This window comes from Melanostigma gelatinosum (assembly GCF_949748355.1).
Source record: "Melanostigma gelatinosum genome assembly, chromosome: 1".
In the NCBI taxonomy this organism is placed as follows: domain Eukaryota; kingdom Metazoa; phylum Chordata; class Actinopteri; order Perciformes; family Zoarcidae; genus Melanostigma; species Melanostigma gelatinosum.
The window spans coordinates 5,216,179-5,242,780 of NC_136634.1; the positions used below are offsets into that span (position 1 = coordinate 5,216,179).

At 42.7% G+C, this 26,602-nt stretch overlaps 2 protein-coding genes across 2 annotated transcripts; both read right to left on the reverse strand.

Moving 5' to 3' along the window:
• Positions 1–968: 968 nt before the first annotated feature.
• On the reverse strand, positions 969–4,744 carry LOC306779792 (paired amphipathic helix protein Sin3a-like). The gene is made up of 5 exons (XM_079271800.1): positions 4,658–4,744; positions 4,445–4,538; positions 2,704–2,839; positions 2,035–2,141; positions 969–1,172 (listed from the first exon to the last, which is right to left on the reverse strand). The coding sequence occupies exons 3-5, from the start codon at positions 2,809–2,811 to the stop codon at positions 1,043–1,045; spliced, it is 345 nt and encodes a 114-aa protein (XP_079127926.1). The 5' UTR covers positions 2,812–2,839; positions 4,445–4,538; positions 4,658–4,744; the 3' UTR covers positions 969–1,042.
• A 1,086-nt stretch (positions 4,745–5,830) lies between these two features.
• Positions 5,831–26,567, reverse strand: ptpn9a (protein tyrosine phosphatase non-receptor type 9a). Its single transcript, XM_079271786.1, has 13 exons — positions 26,099–26,567; positions 18,993–19,136; positions 14,876–14,965; positions 13,151–13,275; positions 12,732–12,837; positions 11,608–11,718; positions 10,866–11,182; positions 10,278–10,365; positions 9,880–9,949; positions 9,589–9,667; positions 9,306–9,456; positions 8,784–8,991; positions 5,831–8,346 (listed from the first exon to the last, which is right to left on the reverse strand). The coding sequence occupies exons 1-13, from the start codon at positions 26,129–26,131 to the stop codon at positions 8,156–8,158; spliced, it is 1,713 nt and encodes a 570-aa protein (XP_079127912.1). The 5' UTR covers positions 26,132–26,567; the 3' UTR covers positions 5,831–8,155.
• Between the last annotated feature and the right edge of the window lie 35 nt (positions 26,568–26,602).

The window sequence follows — 26,602 nt, forward strand, 5'->3', positions numbered from 1 at the left end:
AGGTTTTGGATCTCGAATGAATCGCTCTTGTTCTGTGAACATACCATCAGGTGTAGGATTCAGGGCCTGTGACGCAGTGCCATACAGGGATAATGCAACATACAAAGAGCAATGGTTTCCCCGAGGACATCATACCACACCCAAGAACAAGCATTGTTGAGAGAGAAATGCCCACATGCTGCTGAATTCAGCTCCCAGCATGCTTCACGGTTGCAGTGTTTCAACGCACTGGGAGTACACATCGTTTTGTGGAGACTCCTTTTTTAACACCGTTGCTTACACGGCTGACTTTGGTGTGGTGGGAAACCCAACAGTCAAATTCACAGTACTTGTTAAGTACGCTGCAGTGTGGGAGTGTTCCTGGAGCCACCGCCTCTGCATTTCAAGAGGAAAGTGATGCTTTGGACCTTCAGCTGTCAGCCGAAATGACTGGTATTCATTATCTAGCCCCGAAATGAGGTGAACTTGGTTCAGGTTAGATTGAGAGTCGGATGTGTCGTAGCTTGAAATTTATTTTTGTCTAGACAACACAGTTTGGCTGGATTATTAAATATAAATAAAACAACTGATCTTATTCCTGATTCATACTTTGTTCACCTTTTGATTTTGTTTTAACTTCTTATCTCTCCATACTGTACATTTTCTTTATTATTCGTACCCGTCTTTTATTCTCAATAAATGCCTGATAGTATACAAGACAGTCAAACTGTGATTTCAACAAACGCTTAATGGAAAACGAACATTAAATTACCGATAAATCAGCTTAGTAAGCCAAAAAAACACAGCTTCACGAATGTATACGTTGACATAGTTTGTATTTAATACAGTATAGGTTGATTCAATAGTTTAATAAAGTAATAGGTTATAATATAACAAATATAGAATGAATCTAGATAACTGTATATCGAATACAACAGAAAAATTAAATGAATTGAAAGGAAAAATGATTGTAAAATCAGAGTGCATGATGATGGCAGACTTAAAAATGCTTCATCACAAGCAAATTCAATATGAATTCTGTAGCAAAGAACACTTTTCTTTTTCACCCGGCAACAGGTTTCTGGACCTCGATCCTGTATCCAGGTGGCAGGAAGGTATTGAAGCCCACGATGAGGTCGGGGTGAGCTTTGAAGAGCTGTGACACTCTGCTGATGACCCCAGGGGTGTCAATACTGGGGGGGGGAAATGAATGAATGAATTAAAATGTACCCTGACTGTCATCATCACTTCTGGAATTTGAGTGCATCTGTTTCAAAAAACAAGGACAAGACAAATGACAACAGCAATAACTCAATGACTCAACAAATGTAAGTTGGCTCGTCTGTTCAATCATGTCCACAGTGTAGGAATTAATAAGTAATTCATAAGTCAGTGAACGATAGTTGAATCTATATTCTGTCGTTTGCTTTTTACTCTATCAAACCTCATCAGCACCTGGTACAGGTAGGAGAAAACACAAGCCATCAAAGAGAACCGATCTTGCAGTCCAACAAAGCTTGAATTCTTCAGAAGGTGCGTATCAGCGATGGCAGGACCGACTGAGGAGCCTCTACATGTACATTTTGGTACACTTATTCGGAAAAGGATGAACCTGCCTTTAGATTCTATTCTACTCTATTATGGATTCAGCTGTTCGATTACACGACTTTAAAGATGACTGAAAGTCAGGACTAAATCCTCAAACTCACACAAAGTCATGCACAGCTTCTAGTTATCGTGCTCTCTGAGAATTCACGAAATGACAAAACAACGCTTTTAGCTGCTGAAGAACAAAAGTCTCAACACTGTTCTTGTGGAACTGTTAGTGGAGGGGTAGCTAGTGCTTTAATGGAACGTTTGTTTGAAGTAAAACTATTGTTATCGACTATTATTAGTACTGAATTGTAGAAATGACTTACCATGACAATGTTGATCAAGGTGGGACTGAACGAGTTATAACTCATAAAATGTAGATTCTGAACACTGAGTTGACTGACTTTGGCTGTGCGTCGTAGTAACACAGTATTTTTCTGTAAAATGAAAATGTTTCCTCACCTTTGAGACTTGAACTCTTTCATTATGTCCAGAAAGTCATTGTAGACCTGAGGCTGGTTGCCAAACTGCAGTTTCACTTGATCCAAGTAAGACAGAGCGTCTTCTACCTTTGGGACAGAGAAGAGGAGAAGTCCATTTGACAGTCAATTTCATCAACCTGCCAATCTGACGTTTACTTCTACGTTTACTTTGGCAGCAGTGACCTGATTCTGATGTTAAACATTTACACAGTAAAAGAACCAAAACTTCATTTAACAAATCAACAGTGACCATTTACCCCACCGTCACTTTTTTACAATCTTGACAGGCACTGAGAAAAAAAAGCAGTAAATACCGTATATGAACAAATAATTTACCCAAAGTTTAAAATGTTCATTAAAAGTATCTACTACAGCCACAGCATGCTTTTGGTTAAATGCTTCCCTGTGAAAATCTGATGTTTGTGTGATACAGGTGAACCAGCCATGTAACTACACGAAAATGTGCTCAAACCAGCAACCAACAAATCAACTAAACCTCTTCCGGCCACAAACACACAGATGTCCCTAAAACCTCTAACAACGTCTGTATATGTATTTTCACTGACGTCTCTGGCATGACCATTCCTTGACATCTGCAGGTTTTCCATTGGACTGTAAGAATCTGTCAAAATAAAACGGGCTGACTGACCTTGAGCCTCTGGAACTGCTGGCCCTGTGCGGAGGCCTCCAGGTTGCCAGCGAGGCGCCGCTGCTGGGACGCAAACAACGTTTCCCGATCCTCCAGTCGCCGCTTCATTATGAACTCCTAGTAAGAGCTGAGACACCTGTGAATAAACAAGCATGTGGACTGTATTTAACACTGGCAGTCATCAGAATCCATCAGAATCCATTAAATCAGCCTCTTGATGTCATTCAATACTTCGTCGAGGAGCATGTGGCAGTCATTGTTTTGTGTTAAAATGAGTCCATGGTCTCTGACAATAAAGCCAATGAAACACCCAATGCTGTTAGTGGCACAAAGACACCCGAGGGTTCACAGAGGTGAACTACATGGAGCGTATTGATTCTTTGACTTGTCAGTTTTAGTTTGTGTTGTACTTTTGGAACTTTTTGGGGGAACGAGGCTAATGTCATGTTGACATACGATTAAGCTGGTGTGTGTGTCTGATGACACTTTTGTTTGCAGAAGTCCTGAGACTCTCTGGTAACACCAATCCTGGAATAGTACACACAGGAGATGTGCTGAATAGCTCCATCCTGCTATGTAACAACAGAGCAGCCACCTCACCAAAGGACGGCTGCGGAGATGGAGGAGCAACAAAATGCAAAACAAGTAGACTTTGTGTGCATGAGCAGGCTGGAGGGAGCTATTTAAGGAAAGGTAAGCAGTTAGGGAAACAACAACATACAGCTTTTGCTCCTTTAATCGACTGTCTGTTGTTATATTATGTATCCGTGTGTGTGTGTATTTTATCTATTTCTTTGGATGATAAGTATGTTGCATAACATTAACAGTTTTAATTTTATCCCCACAACGCTTTGCTCATTCAGTGCTAAAGCGATGACTCAATGCATCTGACTGAATTTGCACTGAAAGCATTTCATTGGCTGCGCAGACAGAGTTTTACAGACCGCCTACGTCACCGGTGCAACAAACAGGTGCTGTGGGAGCGTCGGAGTCAGTCTGCCATTCACAACTTCCTCGAGACAGCAACAACACCATAAGCATCTGAATGAATTGCGTTAAGAAAGACAAACTTAAAAAACACGACGGGGGATACACCGAGAACTCGTTTTGTCAACAGGGACTGTGAGCTAGCTGCTAGCTAGCTAATGTAAACAACACGAGTACTACGTCTGACGTAACACTGCTGCCCCCTAGTGGTTAAATCGTGTAATGTTTATGATTCATTAAATGATGTAACACTGCGTTACTAAAACAACTTCGTTACTATACACCACTGCATGTCTATTACATAAAAATATACTTTTATCTTGGTCATGTTTCCAATAAGGTTGTTTCCTTCTTTATTGCTCATATTTCTGACAGTGTACAACAACATGTTCTGTTGTTTCCTCCACCAAATAGTCGCATTTGCCTGGATCGTGTTTTTCTATTTTTAGTAGCGTGCTGTTAAGCCCAGTGCGTCTAAATCGAAGCCTTGCTATCACTGTTTCATCTCTCCTGTTCATTCCGCCACATCTCATTTCTCCCACTTCTGAACTTTGTAAAACCATGGTCCTGTTTCTGTCTTCCTCCCATTACTTCTGGCACCATTCCTTCAATATAATAACACTTTTGCTTTCTCTTTTACTGAAGGTGACTGCAACATCAGTGCAGCTATTATTTTTTTTTTCTTCATCTGCCATTTAATTCATTTGACACCAAAATGTGCTGCTACCCAAATGAATACTACGGTCAGACCAACAATTTGAACTCTGTTTCATGTTTTCTTGTATCTTGTCTGCTGTCTGAATGGCTCTTCTGTCAGCTGACTAATGATGGTCTGTGGTTGTCGACAGCTGTTGAAAACAGGAAGAGAACACGTAACGTTAGCTGTCCTCGTGAATGCCGCATTGTTTAGTTGTTTTTATTACAGTGTCAAAAACCTTCTCATATAGAGTCTATGATCAAAACATACCGGATTCGTCGCTGGGAGTCTCCTCTGAGGAAACCAGTCCACTCCCGTTGGAAACGTCAAACGTGCAGAAACAGGAAGAGAGCACGCTGCCCTTCCTTTAAAATAATTGAGTTTATAAATATACATACGCGTCAGTGGAGTCTGTTTTGGGTAAACACGTGTCACGTAGATTAACTATGTCGCATTTTGAAATGTTAAAATAAAAAATATTTTAACGGGATTCGAACTCATAACTATGGATGCCCATTTCAGCCCTGTGAAGAAAAAATCATGACAAACTCTCAAAATAATGACCTAGCATCTCAGTATCTCATTATTAGATTTACTGTCGCTATATTATATTGTGTAGAAAATTAAAATGGGAATACAGAGAGCTGTGTATGTACAGTATAAATCCACTCTAAAACTACCGCAAATCCCGCCAAGGATAACTTCCGGTCCGGATTTCAAAGTAAAGGATCGTGTGGGTTTAGTTTACGATATTTGCGATTAAGTAATTTATGAGCATGTTATTTCGACGAAAATCAAAAATGAATATGAACAACTTTTACTGTGTACTTTTTGAATAATCCAATGTCCAATGTTTAATTCCCTTCCAGAGACCCAGAATAGGCTTTTTTAAAATCTAACTTTGATGTGGGATAAAAACCCTTTCATCCACAAGTAGTTTATGAGTCTAATCGTTTTGGACTGAGTACTTCTTAGACTACTTGCACAAGTAGTATGGACTACTTTTACCGTTTACCTTTTGAGTAATCCAATGTCAAAAGCCCTCCCATAAAACGAGAATAGGCCTTTTTGTCCAACTTTGATGTGGGATAAAAACCCTTTCATCCATAAGTAGTTTATGAAACTAATATCTTTGGACTGAGCCCTCTGAGACTACCTGCACAAACACGATTAAGTACTTTTACTGTGTACTTTTTGAATAATCCAAGATCTAAGTCCCCTCTGGAGAACAGATTTGGGATTTATTAGAATACATGCACCAATAATGTGAACTACTGCTTTCTTTCTTTTTTGTCTTAACAGGTTTATGATACTTTTTATTTATACCCGTCTTGAAGTTTCAATGAATGTTTGATATTATACAAGACAGTCAAACTGTGAAATAAAAAATACCAAAAAACAAGAAAATTAGTAACCTTAAATTAGCGATAAATCAGCTTAGTCAGCCAAAAAACCCCACAGCTTTATGAATGTATACGTTGACAGTTTGTATTTAATACAGTATAGCTTGATTCAATAGTCATACGAATGATAAAGTAATAGGTTATAATAGAACAAATATAAAATGAATGTAGATAACTGTATATCCTGGGTAATCGTATGAAAACTGTTGCTGAATACAATAGAAAAATAAAATAGGGCACATTTTGCGTCCGTCATTGAAAGGAAAAATAATTCTAAAATCAGAGTGCATGACGATGGCAGACTTAAGAATGCTTCACCACAAGCAAATTCAATATGAATTCTGTAGCAAAGAACACACTTATTTTTTTTTTTCACCCAGCAACAACATAATACAACATATGACACACAGACACTCAGTTTTTGTACATGTACTCCATACTAATGGCAAGATACTGGGACCAGATGAAAGCACTGATTACAACCACAGTCTGTAGAACTTAACAAGTAACACAATAATAATGAAAATATACTTCAGACAAAATGTCTGACTTTCAAGTGTCCAAGAAGGACTCTATAGGGTGTAGGCACAGATTTGTGGATGCCTGTTCTATCATTCATTTCTGGCCTCCCTGTAAAAAATCCTCGTGATAAAGATCCATGCAGATGTTTACAGTGATTCCAAAATGTCACTAAATGTTTCATATCTCAGCATTACTAAATGTAACAATCAAGTTATCCCAGCATCACGTGTCGACCTACAGAATTACGTTTTATGCGTCATCCCATCCTATCACGATGACTGATCTCAGAGCACATTGGGAATAGTTATCTAAAAGTGCTAAGACGTGATTGGTGTGAAACAAAAACAAAAATAAGTATTGCACTACTCATGAGGTCTTAACCGATGACTTCCACAGATGTTGGCTTCGATGGCGTAGTCACTGCAGACGGCTCTAAATGTGTGCGTGTGTATGCGAGTGGGCGCTTAGCGGTACAGTCCCACAACCACTGAAGCACGATGGCACTGCTAGTGAGCATCGGCGACCACAAAGACACTAGTCACTGTCTGTATACGTTAGAAAAATCTCAATTTCGTGAGATGGAAGGTCAGAGGATACATTTGGAAAAACAAAAGAGGAATTCACATGGACAGCAATTTAATGAGTGATCACAGTGGGGATGTATCGGCCATGTATTTACAGCCTGATCATTTCGGATGTGCTTTACCCCTCTTTACTGAGTTTTCTTTCTAAGGCAGAGGAGAATGCATCATGCAACAACGTCTTGGCAAAAGACTTCCTGTATTCATTTTTTTTTTTTTTGAGCGGTTTCACCTCCATGTGTTCAGTATGACACTCCTGAGACTAGCTCGTACCATCCAAGTGACTTAAACCATGTGCTAAAAATGCACTACTCAACATTTCCTGGACACAGGAGGTGTAAAACTATGAACCTAACAAAAAATACATTATTGTCGCATGACAGTGGAGATCAAGCTCCCTATTTGGAATAAAAAAAATGGTGTACTTAGTTAAAGGCTCATTTCACCCCAAAATGAAAATTGTTGTCAGTAACTTGCGACTTGTCCATGTTACTTATAAATGCAATAAATACAATTTGTAAATGTATTAGAAAGAAAAAAAGGTGAGCTGGCTACTGTGGTTCCAACTGTGTTTCCAATAAAATAAGTTTAGCGCTTACTTCATGCATCTAATCAAGATATTGTCTGTGTTCAGTAATTATGCCTATTGGCCATTCATTTGGCTGTTAAAAAAACAAAACTTTCCACAGCAGTTGTGAGGAGAAAAGTAACTTTTTGGTGCACAATGGCCATGTTAACTTGACTGAAATGCAATTAAAAGTCATTTATTTGCAGTCAAACAAAGTTTAGTACAGTCTTAACCAATATGGCACGAGTAGATAATGATTGAATTTTTAATTTGGGGTGAACTACTCCTTTAAGGTCCCCTAAACCGTCGGTTTAAAGTGGCAAAATAAATATACAAACATCACCTCGATCACTCCACTCAATGTGCCCGACCGCAGACCTGATCAGGAGCAGTTTGTTCACGCTACCACGTGTCATCTGAGATATGTTCGGCACAAACAAAATGTCACATTGTTGGAAGCGAGAATGTTATCGCATTGAAACATCACAATGTCACCCCTCAAGCCTTTTTCTTGTCACCGTCTCGTCTTGGCCTGCCAATGAAGAATGGGCCTATAGTTTCAACAGACAGCCTCTCCCACTTTACTTTCCTGGTCTCACAAATTGGTCACACAACACAGTTTTGGGGTTGACAGATTTGACTGCAGAAATCTCAGGGCTCGTAGGTTAATTGGGGAAGTCGGGGGGGCTTAAGCTCACTGATTGGCTGGGAGCAGGCCCTGCCTTTGGGCATGCTCCAAAATGGCATTGTAGCAGAAGTAGTACTGGTCGGGGGTTTGAATGCTGAAGGCCCTCTGTGTTCTCATGCGTTGCACCGTCTGGCAAACGTTCAGTGAGCCCACGTCCTGTAACTGGGACAGACAGATGTCCAGGGCACAGAAGGTACCTGCAAGCAACAGGGCCTGTTAGCAAAGACACTTTTTAAAGATGCGTTTCCATCCAATTGTTCAGCACGTTTTCAGCATTTGAAATGGCGCAAAATAAAGAAATGTGAATTGTGCGTTTCCATCAGCTGTTGTGGAGCGAATAAACTAAGTTTCATCTGAAGTTTGCTGGACAGGCTACGCTTTACGCATGTGTGTAATCTGCCAGTAAACAGTAGAATTAATGTTAGAGGTTGTGAACCTGTGAACCTATATATAGAATTAGTTTCAATTGGGCAAGTTTCATTTTCTTTTATGCCAGCTAAAATTGGCCTCGTTTCATGCTGTCAAAGACAACAGAAGTACATAAAATACGACATCCGACGAATGAAGCACAATGTGTAATACTGTCTGGTATGATATGACGCAAATTCAGGCTTAAACAATCTCAGGACCTCACCTGTTCTCCCGATCCCTGCACTGCAGTGCACCACCATTGGGGGTCCCTGTGGGTGGCCCGCCCACTGAAGTCCCAAACTCTTCACCACTTTCCTCTGTTGTCTCTTCACAGCTCCCAGGAAGTCAATGAGAGTCACTGCTGAGGTGGGAACGCCGTAGTCAGGCCAGCTGAGGTACTGGAAATGACTCACTTGTCTCTGTTCACATGTCTGAATGGATCAAATATGTTTTTAGTTGTATGCTTCTTGAAATATGGCTGATATAAAAAGGAATTTGACATTTTAGGAAAATATGCTAACTTGCTCATTCACCAAGAGTTAGACGAGAAAGTCAATCCCACCCTCACGTCTGTACGCTATATATAAGGCTAGAGCCAGCAGGTGTTTAGCTTAGCTTAGCATAAAGTAAAGACTGAAACATATCTTTGATTCTACTGTGCATGTATGCTTTGTTTTGTTTGTTGACATCCTGAATATCGATGCACTTTCCTGTTGCAATACATATTCTCGGTGCATGGCTGTACCTCAGTGTTGTGCAGCTCGAGCGTGGTGTGGTTGTAGTGGGTGTGGTGGTCCACCCTTTGGTTAACCACCGCCATGTGGCCATAGACCTCCTGCCCCCCTTCCTCCAGAGGCCAATACTGTCCGCACTTCCTCCGACTGCCCTCATCTGTCCTGCAGCACAGAGACAGACAGGACGTACTTAGTCAGAATAAACTCATTTCACCAACCTTCAAAAGGAGAAACTGGCACCGTAAGTATGAATTATATTTGGAATTCAATAAAAAGAAAATAAGCTTAGATTACCTGGTTGTCATCACAATAACGAGCATGTTTTGTTCCCAGACCATTCTCCAGAAATCCCCGTAGGTCTTTTCCAGAGGTCCTGCACAAGTACAACAGGAGATTCAAGGCACATTAAAAAGACTTCAGTTCAGTCAGTGATCTGTGTAATGGAGCAAATCCATTTCATAGAAAATCTATTTGGATTTTCTTAAAAACCTAAAACCATCCACATATCCGTCTCAAATTCAAGTATCTCTTTAAACACTTGTAATAATAATAATAATAATAACAATAAATACACAGTTATCATACCTTGAGTACCAATGTATGCATTCCTCTGTTTGTAGCCGTCCATGAAGCTTGCGTTGATGTAGTCTGATCTCTGTGGGAACAACAAAGCTTTGCTACAAAGACGAAGTAAAGGAAACACTGAAAGGAGACTCGTGCTATCACGTGAATGAGGCTGTACAGCTCAGTTGTCTACATGGGGCTGATGGAGTATTCAATTGTTTTAAAAGAGTCAAATAATGTGGTTCCACTTTGTGGACAAACGCCAGCTAGCTTGTGAATCAGAACACTGGCCGTGTGGCACATTTCTGGACAGCTGACAGCGATCAAGAGTGGAACTGGCAGTCTTTTTCTCTCCATTTGAATGACAACTGTAATGTGCAGATGAACAAAATGAAAAGAAATAATAATAAACCCCCCACCTCGTTCCTTCTGGATTTCAAACGAACTCTTGTTTGATCAAGGCACAGCACGTCTCCATAGCGATTCCTCTCCTGGTTGTAAGCTAATCTGTAGACAAATGATACCAAACTGTACTAATGACACTACTTCAGTAGCCAGTTTGCTGGATTGCTCGTTTTATACAACCAACAATGCAAAATCCAAATATATTCTATTTTCTCATCGACATAACAAATCAAATCCTCACATTTGAGAAGCTGAAACCATCAAATCGTTGGCGTTTGTGCTTGAAAAAGTAGTTGCGGATTAGTTTTCTGTATAATCGACGAATCGATGAATTGTTTCAGCACCGACAACAAATCATTTCACCTGCTTCTGATGCTCGTGTGAGCCTCAACTATTCACCCCATGAACAGAACAAGCCTCAACGACGACATTGATTCAGAGTGGAACCCTGAATTGTTCCCAGCAAAAATGTAAACTTAATGAATTACTTTTAGAAAAATAATAACAGTAAGGGTATTGTTAAATAACTCCTTGTTGTGAGAAATGATCTCATGTTTGTTCTGAACCGCCACTGCTCTAAACGTCTGCTGCTGTGGACTCACTGTGCACAGTGGAAGCTTCCGGGCGGCGGCTCTTTACGGAGCTCCTCGTACTCTTGATGGACGCCTGAGCGCTGAAGCCTGCCGAGGTGCGTCAGCAGCTCCTGCGGGCGCATCGACTCGGGTCCCGGGACGTGAATGGAGGCGTCTTCCACGGGAATGCCCACCAGCTCGTCCACCGGGTCTACCCGGCCGTTCTGGCCCGCCAGGAGCTGCTGGTTCCAGCTGTACGACTCCAGAGGCAGCAGGCCGCCGAGGTGCTGCGGCAGACAGTCTCTGGGGAGGTGTTGGCGCAGCTCGGCCATTTTCACCATCTGAACCTGGAGTTGGAAGAGAAAGGGGATCCACAGATGGGAATAAGTTCACCTGGTAAAACGTGCAGCCAACTATGGACACCTTTGGTGGAGGGCTGACATTGCCGATTCGTAATTAATGTTCCTTTGTTTTACAATTTGTATGTCCTTGGTTGCATGAATAATCCTGAAACACAATTTAGAGTAGACCATCAGGTGACTCTCAAGAACTCCATACTAATGAAATGACTGAGGGGCAGTAATGTCGGCAGGATGATCGACTCCTGTGATTCACGCATCAACATCCCAGGGAGTAGGCGGCAGCGGGTGGATTAGTGGTCAAAGAGAACCCCCTAATCAAATAATCATTTGCAACAATCAACGACACTGAATTGCCAGCTCACTCATCGCAAACATGGAGCAAGTGTGAGGAAAAGAGCTCCTCCATTTACCCTCTCCCTAAGTTTCTCCTTGAGAAGCAGGCTGAGCAGATTGTACGGCACTCGAAACCAAACGGGGGCCCCGACGATCAACACCTTCTTCAGCCTGGCAGGGAACGCCCCCTGGTGGAGAGAGACAGAACAACTTAGAACAAACTACAGCGTGCATCAGATTCAACAGGATTTATTTCATTCTTTTGGGTTAAACAAGCTCAGGTCCTTTTCCCCAGTTAGTACAGTATGTTTGTGCTGGTGTGAGAACTGTCAATAGAACCCCGAGGAACAAACAACCGAACAGAGACCGCCTGAAAAAGGGACTCTGGACCACAGGATTTTATATTAACAGATATGTGATTTGAGCATGATTTCAGAAGCTAAACTACGAATAAATCCATCGTCTGATTGTAAAAGCTGCTCAGGAAAGATGCACCAGTCATCTGGGAGCGTGTGAAAGGACAGTCCCGTCTCTCTGTCAGTCATTATTTATGATGTGCAGTCCAATAGAAGCTTTCCGTTCTCGTGTGGTACTCCGGTATATATTAACTGCATCTGATGAATTCACTGCTACAGTCCGTTTTCAGATCAATATGTGGGCACAACTGACATGCAGCTGATGCCGATGTGGCCACAGAAGTGTCTGCGCTATTGACTCCAGAGGACATTCTACTAGATCCTTAAAGCACAAATCACTTAGAGTGGTGCTTATTTTGGCAGGTGCCTGCAAGTATGCCTACATCTGAGTACTACACAGCCATGGTGTGTGGATTAAATTACTCTTATGCTTGTCAACCCAGTCAGTGGAGCCACTATTTCTGCCCTTTGGACGGGCATTCAATTCCGAGAAGACACCAATCCTGTTTAAATCAATCAGCTTCTTCGCAGGATGAAGGACATAACTCCAGAGTTACGTATTAACCTGACCCCGAAGAGGAGTCAATCATTTTTAACAATGGCAGATCACTCAACCTACCTCCTTTCAATAGGTGTAGTCGTGTGGACAATAAGTAAATCTACATCCTGTGAATATTACACTGCATTCTTTAGGATAATGCATCTCATTTTCTCAGATGTTTAACGAACATTTACTGCAGATGTATGAAATCATTTAATGTAAAACGCAGCACTGTGAATCAGACCTTGAGCAGGTTGAGGATCTTCTTGCTCAGGTCCAGCTCAAAGTTAGTGTAGTTGGAGCCCGCCATGTCGTAGATGAACACCAAGCCGTTCCTTTGGGTCTCAAAGCTGTGGGAGAGACGTCTCTGTTAATGCTTCGGATATCTCAACAAACAGGTCAGGTAACAACTCACTTATGCAAGCAAGCAAATAGACAGCAAACTGAAGCAACACTTCAAATAGCAGCCGGTGGAAGTCAAACGTTCAGGATTCCCTCAGGGAAAACTAACCCACTCGGAAATACATCGGGTGATGTATTTGGGAAGGTTTCCAGTTTAAGTAAAATACTGCACCAGACTCCATTGCTACAGCAGAGCATATTATCCCAGGGGAGACCGGCTGCCCAGTGTTGGTCAGAAAACGTTTCACTGATACCGCTCACCTTTCCACGGCCCGATCCAGGAGGTAGAAGAGGGCCTGAAGCACCACATGGTTGCCTGTCTTGTTCGGGTGGTGCAGTTTGGCCGTGTACAAGGCAATGGAGGCCCCCGAAGGATCCCGTACACTCTGGAACACACAAGACTAACAGGTTATATCACCACTCAGTCGATACGTTTGGCCCCTTTTCACCAACACCTCAAACTGTACTGAGCTGTTGATCAGCATTGGATACGTGTCTCGGTTGTTTTTTCCCCTGCATCTCCAATAACAGTTATTGCATTTTTCATTCGACGCATGAATTAGGATGTTTGTGAAGAATGTTTTTACCAACATTTGACAGATCTAAATGGTACTTCTATGAGTTAACTGGTGCTGGTTTAAAGTGTGACAACAAGGCAGCCAAATGGAAGCTCTGCAAAAAAAAAGTAAGAATGAACAATGACCACAGGGGGGCACCTCATTTCATATGCTGGTTACTGGCAGGCTGCCAACAGTTCAACAGGGGGGAAGGACTCTTGTCATGATGCTGCAGGTCTTACAGCTCTTTTTCATCCTGAGAGGGACGCGGATCATATTTTTCCTGTCAGACCTGATCAGTGTCAAGGCTGCTGGTGTCAAGAGAACTAGAGGCTCTTCACTTGTGAATGAAGCCGCACTGAGCAGCCTTTTGTAAGCAAATAAGCCCGTGTTCTCGGGCACGGGGGCTAAAAATACCTCAGGCAGGATATGAAGCACCGCTGCTGAGGCTCGAGACCGCCGACGTCAGACGAGAGGATGTGCAGCATCAATGCCACTGTGGCACATCAACGGGGAAGGAAGAAGGGAAACGCAGGAGCGTGTGTGTGTGTGTGTGTGTGTGTGTGTGTGTGTGTGCGCGCATCTTTCATGGTTGTGATTTGGCTGACAGAAAGCTAAATTTATCTGGCACAGGATATCCACTTGGCACATCAGTCAATCAATAGCTTGCACCCCAAAAAAACCTTAATTCCTCATTATGAGAACATGCGTTCAGGATTTGTACCCTCAACCTTTTTTGTCAATGAGAACTGGGCTCATCACATGAGCGAGTGGGGGTCGCTTTGTTGTGAAAGTTATTGATCGATTGATCTTCAAGCCATGGTACGTCCTTGCCAAGGCCAGAAGAACCAACATTTTTGGAATTTTATATTTTTCTTTTCAAATTCTGTGAAAATACCAAAACAAGCTAAACCTGTCTTGTGATTTTCTGATCATGGTTTGATTAAAAAAAGGCAAAGTCATTTTCTGAAAGAGCTGACGCCATCGTTTTCACCAAATATGACTCAAACAAGAACAAACAGTACATTTGTTGGGGACTATTTTCTGCTGCGGATTAATACACATTTGGTGCACTAGTGAAAAATGTCAGCATGACATCAAGACAGTGTTATGTGGGATTAAACCAAAAAATACCTACAAAACCCGTCGATGATAATAATGAAAGAACATGAGACAGTGAAACAATCCGTCTCATTGTTCACATGTTCGTGGACAACAATGGAGGACTATGGGACAAAGGAATGAGCTGTGTTTGAGGATACTCAGACAATACCTGTCTTTGGGGTGAATTCAGCGTTGGTTTTGGTTTCTTCATTTGATTTGTTTACAACAAGTAAACAAATAACGACCTCCCTTATCCTTTAATTGTTTTGTATTCTGACATGTGACTGAACTTTAGCTGTGGAGGAGGTATAAAGAGCACTCTTACCAACACGGTGAACTTTCCGCTGAGCAGCTCCGAGCGCAGAGGTTCTTCCTGAGGCTGAAGTCGGACGATTCCTTCTTTCAGACGCGTTTCCTGAAGAAAACAGATCACAGCAGGTGAAGTCAGGCGGTGGAGGAACTAGAACAGGCCGTCACTTTGAGGTGAATTCCTCTCTGTGAACAATGGAGAACCACCCGCCTGACTTTCCTGTCAGGAGGATCCCTCTCTGGAAGGTTTCCATTCCCTTTTTTCCCCGCATACCTCCAGGGAGGTTGTGTGGGAGTGTCTTGAACTCATTCTAAAAAGGGCCAAGCATGGGAGGTGTCTTTTCCATTTGCTGTTGAATTTATCTTTTTTTTTTTTCTTCTTCTTCTTCTTTTAAATAATGTGGGCCCTAAACTGTGATTAAGGGCTCTACAAATATACTTCACCAGTGACAAATATAGGACAAACCTAATTTACCTGGAGGACAAGGCACCAATCCCAAAATAATTCCCCCATAATTTCACTCACACTGATTTTAACAGTTTGGTTTTCATAAAAGCTTTTTCGTTTGATCAAGAAGCCACGATGAAAGCTACTTCTATTGATTTCACACTCACTGCAGCGCTCCTATTCCTTCATCTTTTAAGATTAATGTTGTCGTCAGTCATGCGTTATTAGTAATGAGAAACAAATGTGACAGAAAGACGAACATGTAAAATAACCCACTATGGGTGTATTATGCTGGAGGGCAGCCATATTCCAAATCGCGTTAATGCAGCCTAACTATTCATTGCAGAAATTAAGAACCCGTCTTGGTGGTTGAAGGGACGTTACTTAAAAAGGTAAGAGGCAGAAATCCTGCCCCGGAGGTCATAACTCACTATTCACTGGGATCACTGCCAAGAACATCCAGAAGCTGCAATACATCCAAAACAGCGCTGCCAGGATCCTGATGAGAGTCCGGAAGTATGAGCACATAACACCCATTCTGCACTCCCTACACTGGCTCCCTGTCTCATTCCGGATTGACTACAAAGTCCTACTACTCACACATGAATGCATAAATGGACACGCACCTCCCTACCTACAAGACCTCATCACTCCCCAAATCTCCACCCGCACCCTCAGATCATCAAACAGCTCGCTCCTCCGGGTCCCCAGCACCAAGCTCCGCACCATGGGCGACCGGGCCTTTGGCTCGGCAGCTCCACGCCTATGGACCAGTCTCCCTGACCACCTCAGGGCAACACAGACACTGGTCTCTTTAAGACCGGCCTAAAAACCTTTTTATTCAGGAAAGCCTTTCTGACCTAAATCACTGTCAGTTATTTCTTTTGTGTTTCTGTTCATTCACTGGTTTTTATTTTATTATCGTTTTTTTTTATGTTTTAACTATGCTTTTTACTATGTTTTTACTATGTACTGGCTCTGTGGCACTCTGACATTTTGTTTTAAATGAAAAGTGCGTTACAAATAAAATGCATTGTATATGATGCATCCATCATATACAATGCAACAGAACACCATTCCACCTGGTCATCCCTTACTATGTTTCTGCAAACGTGACACCACCCATTCTATTAATATTGAAATATCTACAGTATATATACACCGGTATATATATATGTTTTTTACTCTTGTTTTCTGTTTTGTTTTTCTTGCCGGACAACCAATTGAAACCCACGTACATGCATACATGAACATCTATATGCACACATACTTACCTGTTTTTCATTTTTTCATATTTTGTTTGGTTTTTTAAATTATTATTATTATATAGATATATATTTTTTTCCTCCATCTCGAAAGGCTCAAGGACATTCTCACACACACACACACACACACACGCACACATACACACACACTGACTATATGGTATTTGCTGGCTTTTATCCCACTGTTCTTGTCATCCTCTTGTTATGTCTATGTATTGTCTTAATATTGTCTCGTGTCTTTCAATAAAAAATAAAAAATAATAAAATAAAATGCATTATAAGAGTCTGTGCGAGGCGACTGTGAAGTTTCCGTTTGCTGCAGTTGATCGGAGCAGATAAACCCCATTTTGCGTGTTCAAATTTGGCCAGAATGAAATTTACAGCAGAGTAAACCATTTAGGGACAAATGGGACACATCCCTCGACTCCCTGGTAGTTAATACGTGACCAGAGGAGAGGGCCTTGATCACGTGATTATTTTCAGATCATAAAGTTAATGAGACCTGCAGTCTGATCCACTGCTGCTGCCCTGGAGGTTTCATCTTCATCATCATTTTCCGGTTTGATGGTAATAATATCACCACGGTCACCAACTGCTATTTCAGTGATGTGGAGTGAACAGACGTCTTCTCTCTGCTACGCTGTGGCCCACAGTCAGGTGGCCTCTCAACCTCCCTATGGCAGACACTTCTAGATATACAGCTCGCTCCAATGCACTGAAATGTCTGAAACTTGGTCCAGTTTCAATTGATGGTTCTCCCCAGAGCGGTGGTTAAGAACATAGCAAACAAACGGGAAACAAAAGCGAGACCAGCAATGTTTAAGAGCTGTTGTTCACCTCTAAGGCTGAAAAGAAGAACCAAAAGCCCCAGAAAAGAAATAACCGAATGCAGCGAGAAACCACAATCCACTTCTTACATTTGTCTTAGAAATATAAAAAGCATTGAAGAGGATTGAGCTCAATAGGACACTGTTATGGAGGATATTTGGTGACCAATTTCTGAAAAGAAACTGAAAATAAAGATTGAAAGAAATATAAAATGCGATCATTGTGTTTGATATTGTGGAGCCTGCAGGCTCAACACACCCTGCCCTGTAAAACGTTATGTTCCTCATTGAATCGAACCTCAGCCGTCTCAACCAATGAGCTTTTTCTGATGACGGCGCAACACTTATTTCATGACAAGCTCAAAGCTCTCCGGAAAGCTGAATAAGCCTGCATGCTGCGTCTTGAAGTATCACCCCGGAGTGTAATTCAGCGGGAGTGTGTGTGTGTGTGTGTGTGTATGTGTGTGTATGTGTCTGGCACCAGGTTTCTTTTGGTGCATCTGTTTAGGCGATCTCTTGCTTGGCTACGGCTTCTGTAGACATGTGTTCAATGAAACAGGCCTCGTGTTACTGCGCTATTGGGTGTGGAGAAGATGCTCTGAATGACCTCCACCCTTCTACCTCCAACTGTGTTGTTTGATTGCTGTACTTTATTTTGAAAAGGACTTTTAATACTTTTGCATTTTGTGCAGATACGATCTCAAACCCACCGAATGCAGCAGATGTGTTGTCCTGATTTTATTCATTGTCCTTTGCAACTTCTTTACTTCTTTCCATCTGAAGTAATCACAGTAAACTGCAGTTTGGGTCGTTTGGGTCGACTTTGCGGTCGTGTCATAATGAGGTTAATAGAAAACAACAGGTTCTGTGGAAGTAACGTCTGATATTCAGCATAATGACATTAGATTGTTCCAGTGTGGGAGTAGATTCCTCCGATAATGTTGAAACAGAAAAAGTGTTTAGACAGACTTGACAGATGAGTTTCTAAATTTAGCTTTCACAAAGACGGAAACTATGTTTTCACCAAAACATTGGAGTTATTGCTTGAGATGAGTCAGCTCATATCAAACTATTCCTTCACATAATGACTCTTCTGGTCGCAGCTTTGGGTTTCTGTTAAACTCGGTAGGACTAACGTTGAGAGAAGCCACGAGCATCACGGTCTCCCTTCATCCACTCATGATCTTAAGCACAGCCGAGAAAAGAGACAAACAGAACAGTCCTTCATGTTTTCACAGAGTGATGACATATGGTAACATCATACATGTAGAACTGAGTACAAACGATGAAAGGTATTGAAAAGTGTAATAGTAAGTTGAATTGTGCCAACTTGGTGAAAATCATTAAGAATATTATAACAATGCCCAGTGTTCCCAAAGATGCTCTCACTTGCATGTAAAAAGGAAAATGTGTTCATCTTAACTGTATTTTTATAGAGTTTTATAAGTTGGTCAGCTGTTTTCTAGCCACTCTGTTTAACAGATGAAGATTCCAATATGGCAACCAGAGAGGCCGCCACCTCCGCCGCTCTGCTGTTGTGCACACGTAAGCAGCTGCAAGTTCATTTGAAGTGATTCTCTCGTCTATTCTTACTCTGTAGCTGTGGAAAAGCTCGATGGCTCGGAGGACGTCAAACTTGCGAGCCATGAGGAACTTGACGGCCAATTCCCTGGACAACGGTGACACTCCATGCTGACTGGTCCACTTGTTGATTTCCTCCAGAAACTGCCTGGTAGCCTGAAACAGACACAGATGTGGTCACAAAGGTTGGTACTCCCGTAATCGAAGGGTCAAACAGAGAGGAAGTGAAACTGGGTTTTAAACTCGATACATCCTCGGAGGAGGAAGCGCTATCTACGGCTTCGCAGAATATTTGACAGCGTGTTGAGGCCCGGTGAGACGGCTGTGATCGGGTTTCATGAAGAGTCGTATGCGTGCTCTGCTCACTGCGCGCGTGTTTACAGACCGTGCGTACGCAGGGAGGTACAGAATTAAATGTGTGAACTGTAATTTGTGCAGAAAACCAAAAACCATGCTCGTTCAACTTGTGTGTCAACCGCAGCTATCTTGGGGAGAGCGTTGGCACTTTGTGAAAACCATGAAGGGACAAAAACATTTTAAAAAAGGGACAGTCTATGGTTGAGCTAAAAGTAAAACTGAGGGGTGACGCATGTAAACAGCAGCATGTAGATGACCAGGGAATTTTGTTAAGGAAAAGAAAACTTCCAGTTTACAGCTAACAACGTTCATATGTGTGTGTATGTGTATATATATATATATATATATATATATATATATATATATATATATATATATATATATATATATATATATATATATATGACAGTGGAGGTATCGGACAGTGGAGGTATCAGACAGTGGAGGTATCAGACAGTGGAGGTATCGGGACAGTGGAGGTATCGGGACAGTGGAGGTATCGGGACAGTGGAGGTATCAGACAGTGGAGGTATCAGACAGTGGAGGTATCGGGACAGTGGAGGTATCGGGACAGTGGAGGTATCGGGACAGTGGAGGTATCGGGACAGTGGAGGTATCAGACAGTGGAGGTATCGGACAGTGGGGGTATCAGACAGTGGAGGTATCAGACAGTGGAGGTATCAGACAGTGGAGGTATCGGACAGTGGAGGTATCGGACAGTGGAGGTATCGGACAGTGGAGGTATCAGACAGTGGAGGTATCGGACAGTGGAGGTATCGGACAGTGGAGGTATCGGACAGTGGGGGTATCGGACAGTGGAGGTATCGGACAGTGGAGGTATCGGACAGTGGGGGTATCGGACAGTGGGGGTATCGGACAGTGGAGGTATCGGACAGTGGAGGTATCGGACAGTGGAGGTATCGGACAGTGGAGGTATCGTACAGTGGAGGAATCGGACAGTGGAGGTATCGGACAGTGGAGGTATCAGACAGTGGAGGTATCGGACAGTGGAGGTATCGTACAGTGGGTTTTTAATGTTTGTCTGCTGAAAACAGCCGTCTGCTGTGGCTGAAAATGCTACGACAGCAGTGAATAAAAACAGTTGCAGTGACATCTTTTGCACAAAAGTATATAAAAAGGAAAGTTGCAAATGTGTTTTGTTTTTACACTTTTTAAAAATCAAAACACAATATTCAGACACGAGTTCAAATCTAAAAACAACAAAACAAATGCACTAAACTTGTAATTTGGGAAATGTGTTCACCATAAAAGGCCTTCCACCCATCTTGCAAATAACTTATGCATTTAGCCGGGAGTCTTTCAAGAGCTTCCTGTCCTCCCCTCTGCTCTTATTATACACTCCCTCAGGAACCATCCCCCACCACCCTCAGCACCCGCAGAGGGAGCGAGTCAGCACCCAGTGAATCGTCAAAAGGCGACACAGGAGGCAATGAAAGCTCACACTTTAAAACACAGGAGCCCCGCTTCTCTGGTGAGGCGCAGCGGCGGCGGGGCATGCGCGGGAGACAGGAAGTCGAGTTCTGGGGGTCCACGGCTCTTTAGGAATACAAAACGATCAGTGAGAAGCGCTGAGCCTCGAGACAGGACGCCACTGTCTCTCCTCAGGAAAGCCAGTGCTTTCACAGACAGGGGGGGGGGCGGTAGCTTCTGCTCTGTTCAGCTGCCTTAACATGCAAGGGATGCGGGACGACTGCACCTGACGAGGCCGAGGTCGCTTCATATCCGATTCTCATGGGGAGGGGGTGTCGGTCTGAATCCTGAGCTTTTTCAGCGCGGCAGTGAATGGATCTCTGATCACTTCGAGTAGATTCTGCAACATTGGCATCAAATATAGACAATTTAAACTCGTAAATGTTTCAGACCTCACAAGTAAACTGTGACAGAATACTGTGGACCCGATAAGAAAACTCTACCAATACTTTACTGGGTTAGGTGTCTTTTTCAGCCCAGTATTAATACGCTTTAAGTTCCTTATGGGAACAGTACGTGTTGTAGAGTTTATAGGCACATCTAACAAGGTTTAACAAGGTTTTCTTCTGTGGAAAAAAAGAAAAAAAGGTTTGTTTTCGTACTTTGAAGTTCTGTAGATTTACAAAGGCAATATTCCCATCGTTGTCACTATAAAAATGTGTTGGACTTCTTTTACAAGATGAATTATCAAATTCTGTGGTACTGTCCTTCAACAGAAAGTCCACTCGGTCCACCTAACGCGGGCCGCCGGCTCCTTCTTGTTGTTGCACTGTGAAGCGGTAATCCTTCGGTGTCGGCCAACGACAACTTCCTGTCAGGCCGCTGTCAGGTACACTCGGGTTTCCACGATTTCAATGGTTTGACAGCTGCTCTCGCTCTCTCAGTCTTTTAAGGAGAGGCTGCCAACTCCAGGCAGTGACCCTCTGTTGGTTTATCTGCACTCGGGGCCATATCCGCCAGAGTGGAATTTGAGGATGAACCGGTTTGTTTTTGTGATAGCCCACCAGACTGCATTGGAAGACTCAATGCGGAGGAGTGACTTATTCCAATTCCTGGAGGATGCATAAATATTTGCTTGACTTGCTCCAGTTCTGATACAGCAGATCATTTCCTCTGAGTTCTTGAAACACTTAATTCTGGCTTAAACTGCCTGACATGAATCTAAACAGACTAAATCAGTCCATCGGACCACAAGCCTTTATAGTTTCCGCTGTCTTTATGTCCACGGTTTGTAGTTCTCAAATGCTGACCGAGACATTTAAACAATAAACTGCTGACATTACATAATTCAGTTTGTTGGCAAGGGTTGTTTATTTGTGGTGTTGACAATGACTGTCGATAGGTAATTGATTAGGTTCACTGCAGTAGGAACATACTGTGAGTTCGTAGATTAAGTTGCAGTTGGGTCTTTGCCAAACAGCCCTAAAAACAAGTCCACGGGTCCAAAAAGATTTGAAACCCTGACCCAGATAACCACGACAGAGAAAAATGGCGTCAGTGTCCGAAATCACTACCTTATTCAGTCAATTACTGCTCCAGCTGTTCCGATACCGCTATCAGAAATGCTTCCAATAGCTATTAGCAACGGGTGGGCAGCACAGTCCTGCTCGGCTAAATAACGGCGCTAACAGCTATCGTTAGGCGAGGTACATGTTGATGCGTTCAAGCTCCATTCAGTAAAACTGAGTATTAGGCAAAAGTAAATTATGTCTGAATGTAATATTGTAAAATGTAGTTTTTGGCGACAAACTTGAAGACCGGTAAATGCAGTTGTTTGAAGGAGATGTTTTCACAGCAATAAAATAGAGACAAATGTTGTCCTATTTAACTTTAGTTTTTGACGCAATGGTATCGGATTGGTAGCCTACTTGTATCGGCCGATACGCATGTTCAGTAATAGGATCAGTATCGGTAAGATGGTGTCGAACATCTCTTCTCCGGAGTAAAAAATAAACACTCAGAAGTCTGCAGTTTGGTCTGACCAATCGTGGCACATGCACAGATATTCCGTTAGCTATCACAAAAGACTAAGAAAACCAGTAATTATTTATGTTTGAGATGATGGAACCAGTGACTTTTCCGCATGTTTGACTAATTGTGTCAGCTCTACATGATCTTTCAAATATTTATAACTCATATCAAGCAATGCTGAGGCTGCATCTATGTGTTTCGCCTGTTGTACACGCTCGACACGTCTCTGGTACCGACTGCTGTCACGGGCCGATGAAGCTTCGGTAACCTTCTCATGTCCAAGAGACGGAGACCAGTCTGGATTATCGGCATCTTGGAGAGTAGAGGGTTTACCTGAAACAGTTTGTAATAAACATTGAAATACAAGTTTACCGAAGTAGTCTTATCGGATTAATTTATATTTCCTTTATTAAATACTGTTCACAAACGAATTAGTAAATAAAATCACTGACCACTTATAAAGTGATCCGCACATACTCTAGTGTACGCCAAATTCCATTCCTTTATATCTCGAGAGATGCGTGACAGCCATTTCTCGCGACGTCGCTTGGATAGCTCCTTCGTGTCATTTCCTTGATGTGTAATGACCGCTGGCAAACGAAAGAATGATTTCTTGTCTCTATCAGCTCTGCTGCCACAACCAAAGACAGCACAAAAGTTCACCACCGATGGGTTATGCGACTCAGCCGTGCATGCCAGTGGCTTTGTGTGTACTCCAACATGGCCGACAGCTAAAACTGTGACGTCACACGAGATCGCTCTATAGTGCGATAGATGACTTTGTCCAAATTGCCAACCACTAATCCACCTTCAGCGGCCATTCTCATGGTGCCCATTTTGAGATGTTAAATATAGGTGTATGTCAATGAATAGCTGCCTTTCATTTAGATGTGTCAGTGCCACGGAAATGGTCTTGTACGCACTGGCTTACTGGCACACACATTATTTTCACGTTGTTTTATTGACTACAAGCAGGATCCTTTGTTACAGGAATTAATGTCCGAGTATTGACATACTGTCGACTGTACTCACAGTCCAGCCAGGAGTCATAATGTACACGGTGACTGTGTTATTGTCTCAGCAGACAGAAACTCGATTAAAGGGTGATGGAAAGTAGTGTGTGTGTGTGTGTGTGGGGGGGGGGGGGGGGGTGGGGGGGGGGGTGGGGGGGGGGTGTAACTGCAGTGTCATGATTGCAGATCTTAATGCATTTCTTTATCTTTACATTTCAAGAGAGGATTCGTGGCTGACCTCGACATTACCTTTTTAGAAATCTGTCTGATTACAGACGCCATGCGAACCTATTTACAAATGTGGGACTGCTGCTGCTTCAGTGAGTCCCATTTGGCACGAATCAATACCAAAACAGGAAGTCAATGACGTCACTCTCTCCCTATTCCCCAATTTCTCTCACTTCACTGCTTCCTGGGAGTAGACTCACCGCACACAAACACAACACACACACACACATACACACAGTTTCTCTAAAGCACATGATAGACGCACACTAACGCACTCTGTAACTCGTAAACTCCCCCTTCCCCCGAGTCTAGTGGAAATGCTTTTAACAGCTGCCTTTAGAATGAAGTTCCAGTACACCAGTGTATGCTCCCGAGAGAGCCACCCTGCCTGCCACACACACACACACACACACACACACACGGCTGTGGATGTAATGAGGGCGTCCGGTACCCTAGCGGGGGCCCTGGCTCACACAGGAAATGGAGTAGCCAGATAAGGCTTTCTGCTGGCCAGATGATGAGAGGAGAAGAGCACACACGAGCCCAAAAGCACCAAAGAAGACTTACAAATTCAAAATCTAGAGACTACAAACTGATATTTATTCCCAGTAACTGACAATGTACGGAAACAGAAACTACAGTCTCTTTGCTCATGTTGGATTTTTATGGTGTTGTACCGTTTATGCCACGATAGCTTTGACTGGTCATGTTTGAACTACAAATCAAGATAAATGCAGTTACACTCGTTGCCAGCTCATTAAGACGAATAGTTTGAAACAACAGTCCTACATTACACCTTCATAGATGTTGTAATGTTACGTTTTTGTAAAGGAGTCAATGCAACTTAAACTGGCCTTCCCTCCTTGATATAAATGTGATGGACAAAATATTAGAGACACCTCTCAGTATAACACTGTACAATTAAACGGCTTCCAAAATGACCATACCTTTGAATCAACAGCTACAACCATTATAACGTTCACAAAGGAAGGGCTTACTGCAGGACTGTTTTAATAGCTACTTTTGGCTCGGGATAGCCTAACCTAATATATTTGCTACTTTATTTGTATTTGGAGAACACTAATACAATCAAGTTTAGCAATCCAGGTTTAGCTGGAACGACTAATTGGGTCTTTTAAAAGTCTTCAGGGCCTGAATCCATGAAGCATACTAGAGGTACAGATGTCAGAGCTGAAAGGATTGTTCAGTTATTAATGATCAGTCGAAACCGGTTCAACTCTTTTATAAAAAAAAAAAAAAAAAAAAAAAAAAAAGATTCAACTTCTTTCTGATTCCAGCTTCTCAAATGTGAATATTTGCTGTTTTCGAGCATAAACTTAATAAACAAGATAGAATAGAACGTTTTATTTTTTTGCCACTTTAAGTTTTTATTCCAAAATATGTGTATGCCAGGATGTTACAAAAAGGAAACTTGTCAAAACTAAAGTTTACAGATTTGTTTCGGCTTACATGAACGAAGTGTTGATGAAACTCATTTAGGCTTAAAGGACCAGAAAGAAGATGAAGTTAAATGCATTTCCCATTCTTGAAATTGGATTACACGTGTGTCTATTTCAAAGCCACATCACTAGAAACACAGCAGAAACAACGTTTATGCTGTATACATTCCTGAATGAGCCGAATGTGGAAGCAGACAGCGTTTCCAACTCTTTCCCGGAGTAACAACACGGCCCGTGCCCTCGAGTGAACAACGCTACAACAACCAGGAATGAACATTTCACATGCGTGGAGGCTGATAGAGGCTGATATCGGCCTGTTTCGCAACACTTCAAGCTCAAGCGCTGGAGAGGAACTGACGCCGATGCAGCGCGAGCAACAACAATCCGCAAGAAATCGATACAATATTTCCGCTCCGCATTCAGGGCTGCGTTTCGCAACAAACCCACATTGCGCACGGCCATCGCTGCAGCGCGTTCACGCAAACGCTCGGGGGGCCAAAAAAAAAGAAGATAATACCTCCAGGTAGGGCCGAGGCTGGGACATTAAGGGCGACGACACACAGAAAGGAAGAAGTGGAAGGGCTGTAAAAAGGCCTACCTGTTCTTCCTCCGCCGATAAAGTAGCTGCCATGATCCCCCACCGTCAGCTCTCTGGTCACCTTCTTCTTCTAACCGAGACACGTCCTTTTTCATGAAGTGGAAGATGACGGAGATGTCCGTGTGTCTGTCCCTCGTGTAAAAACGGGGTTTAGGGGTTGTCCCTCTCGCTCAAAGTGGAAGGCATCTGAATCGCTGCAGTAATGAGCTGAACGTTTCTTTTCCTCTGGAAGCCGTTTATGACTGCGAAACACACGCGAGGGGGCCAATCTGCTCGACTCTTTGCCTCCCAAACTACACAGAAAACCCGCTGATGGTCGTATCAGATTTCACCGAGGAGAAGAAAAAAGAAAAAGAGAGGACAGGGAAGAGGTAGAAAAAGAGGACAGCACTCGTGCAGCTAGACGAGGCTGTGCTTCGGCTCGATGACAGCTGGGTTCAGACCATGATCTGCTGCTCAGCCCACTGACTCCTCCGGGCCAGGAATTGCATGTTTCTACCCTTG

Excerpts from the sequence above, each read along its gene's own strand:
- LOC306779792 (XM_079271800.1), bottom strand. The coding sequence starts at position 2,811 with ATGAAGCGGCGACTGGAGGATCGGGAAACGTTGTTTGCGTCCCAGCAG. Across the intron at positions 2,142-2,703 it reads AGCAGTTCCAGAGGCTCAAG|GTAGAAGACGCTCTGTCTTA; the intron begins GTCAGTCAGCCC and ends TCTGTCCCAAAG. Across the intron at positions 1,173-2,034 it reads AAAGAGTTCAAGTCTCAAAG|TATTGACACCCCTGGGGTCA; the intron begins GTGAGGAAACAT and ends TCCCCCCCCCAG.
- ptpn9a (XM_079271786.1), bottom strand. The coding sequence starts at position 26,131 with ATGGCAGCTACTTTATCGGCGGAGGAAGAACAG. Across the intron at positions 11,719-12,731 it reads AGATCCTCAACCTGCTCAAG|GGGGCGTTCCCTGCCAGGCT; the intron begins GTCTGATTCACA and ends TCTCTCCACCAG. Across the intron at positions 8,992-9,305 it reads TCGAGCTGCACAACACTGAG|ACATGTGAACAGAGACAAGT; the intron begins GTACAGCCATGC and ends TGATCCATTCAG.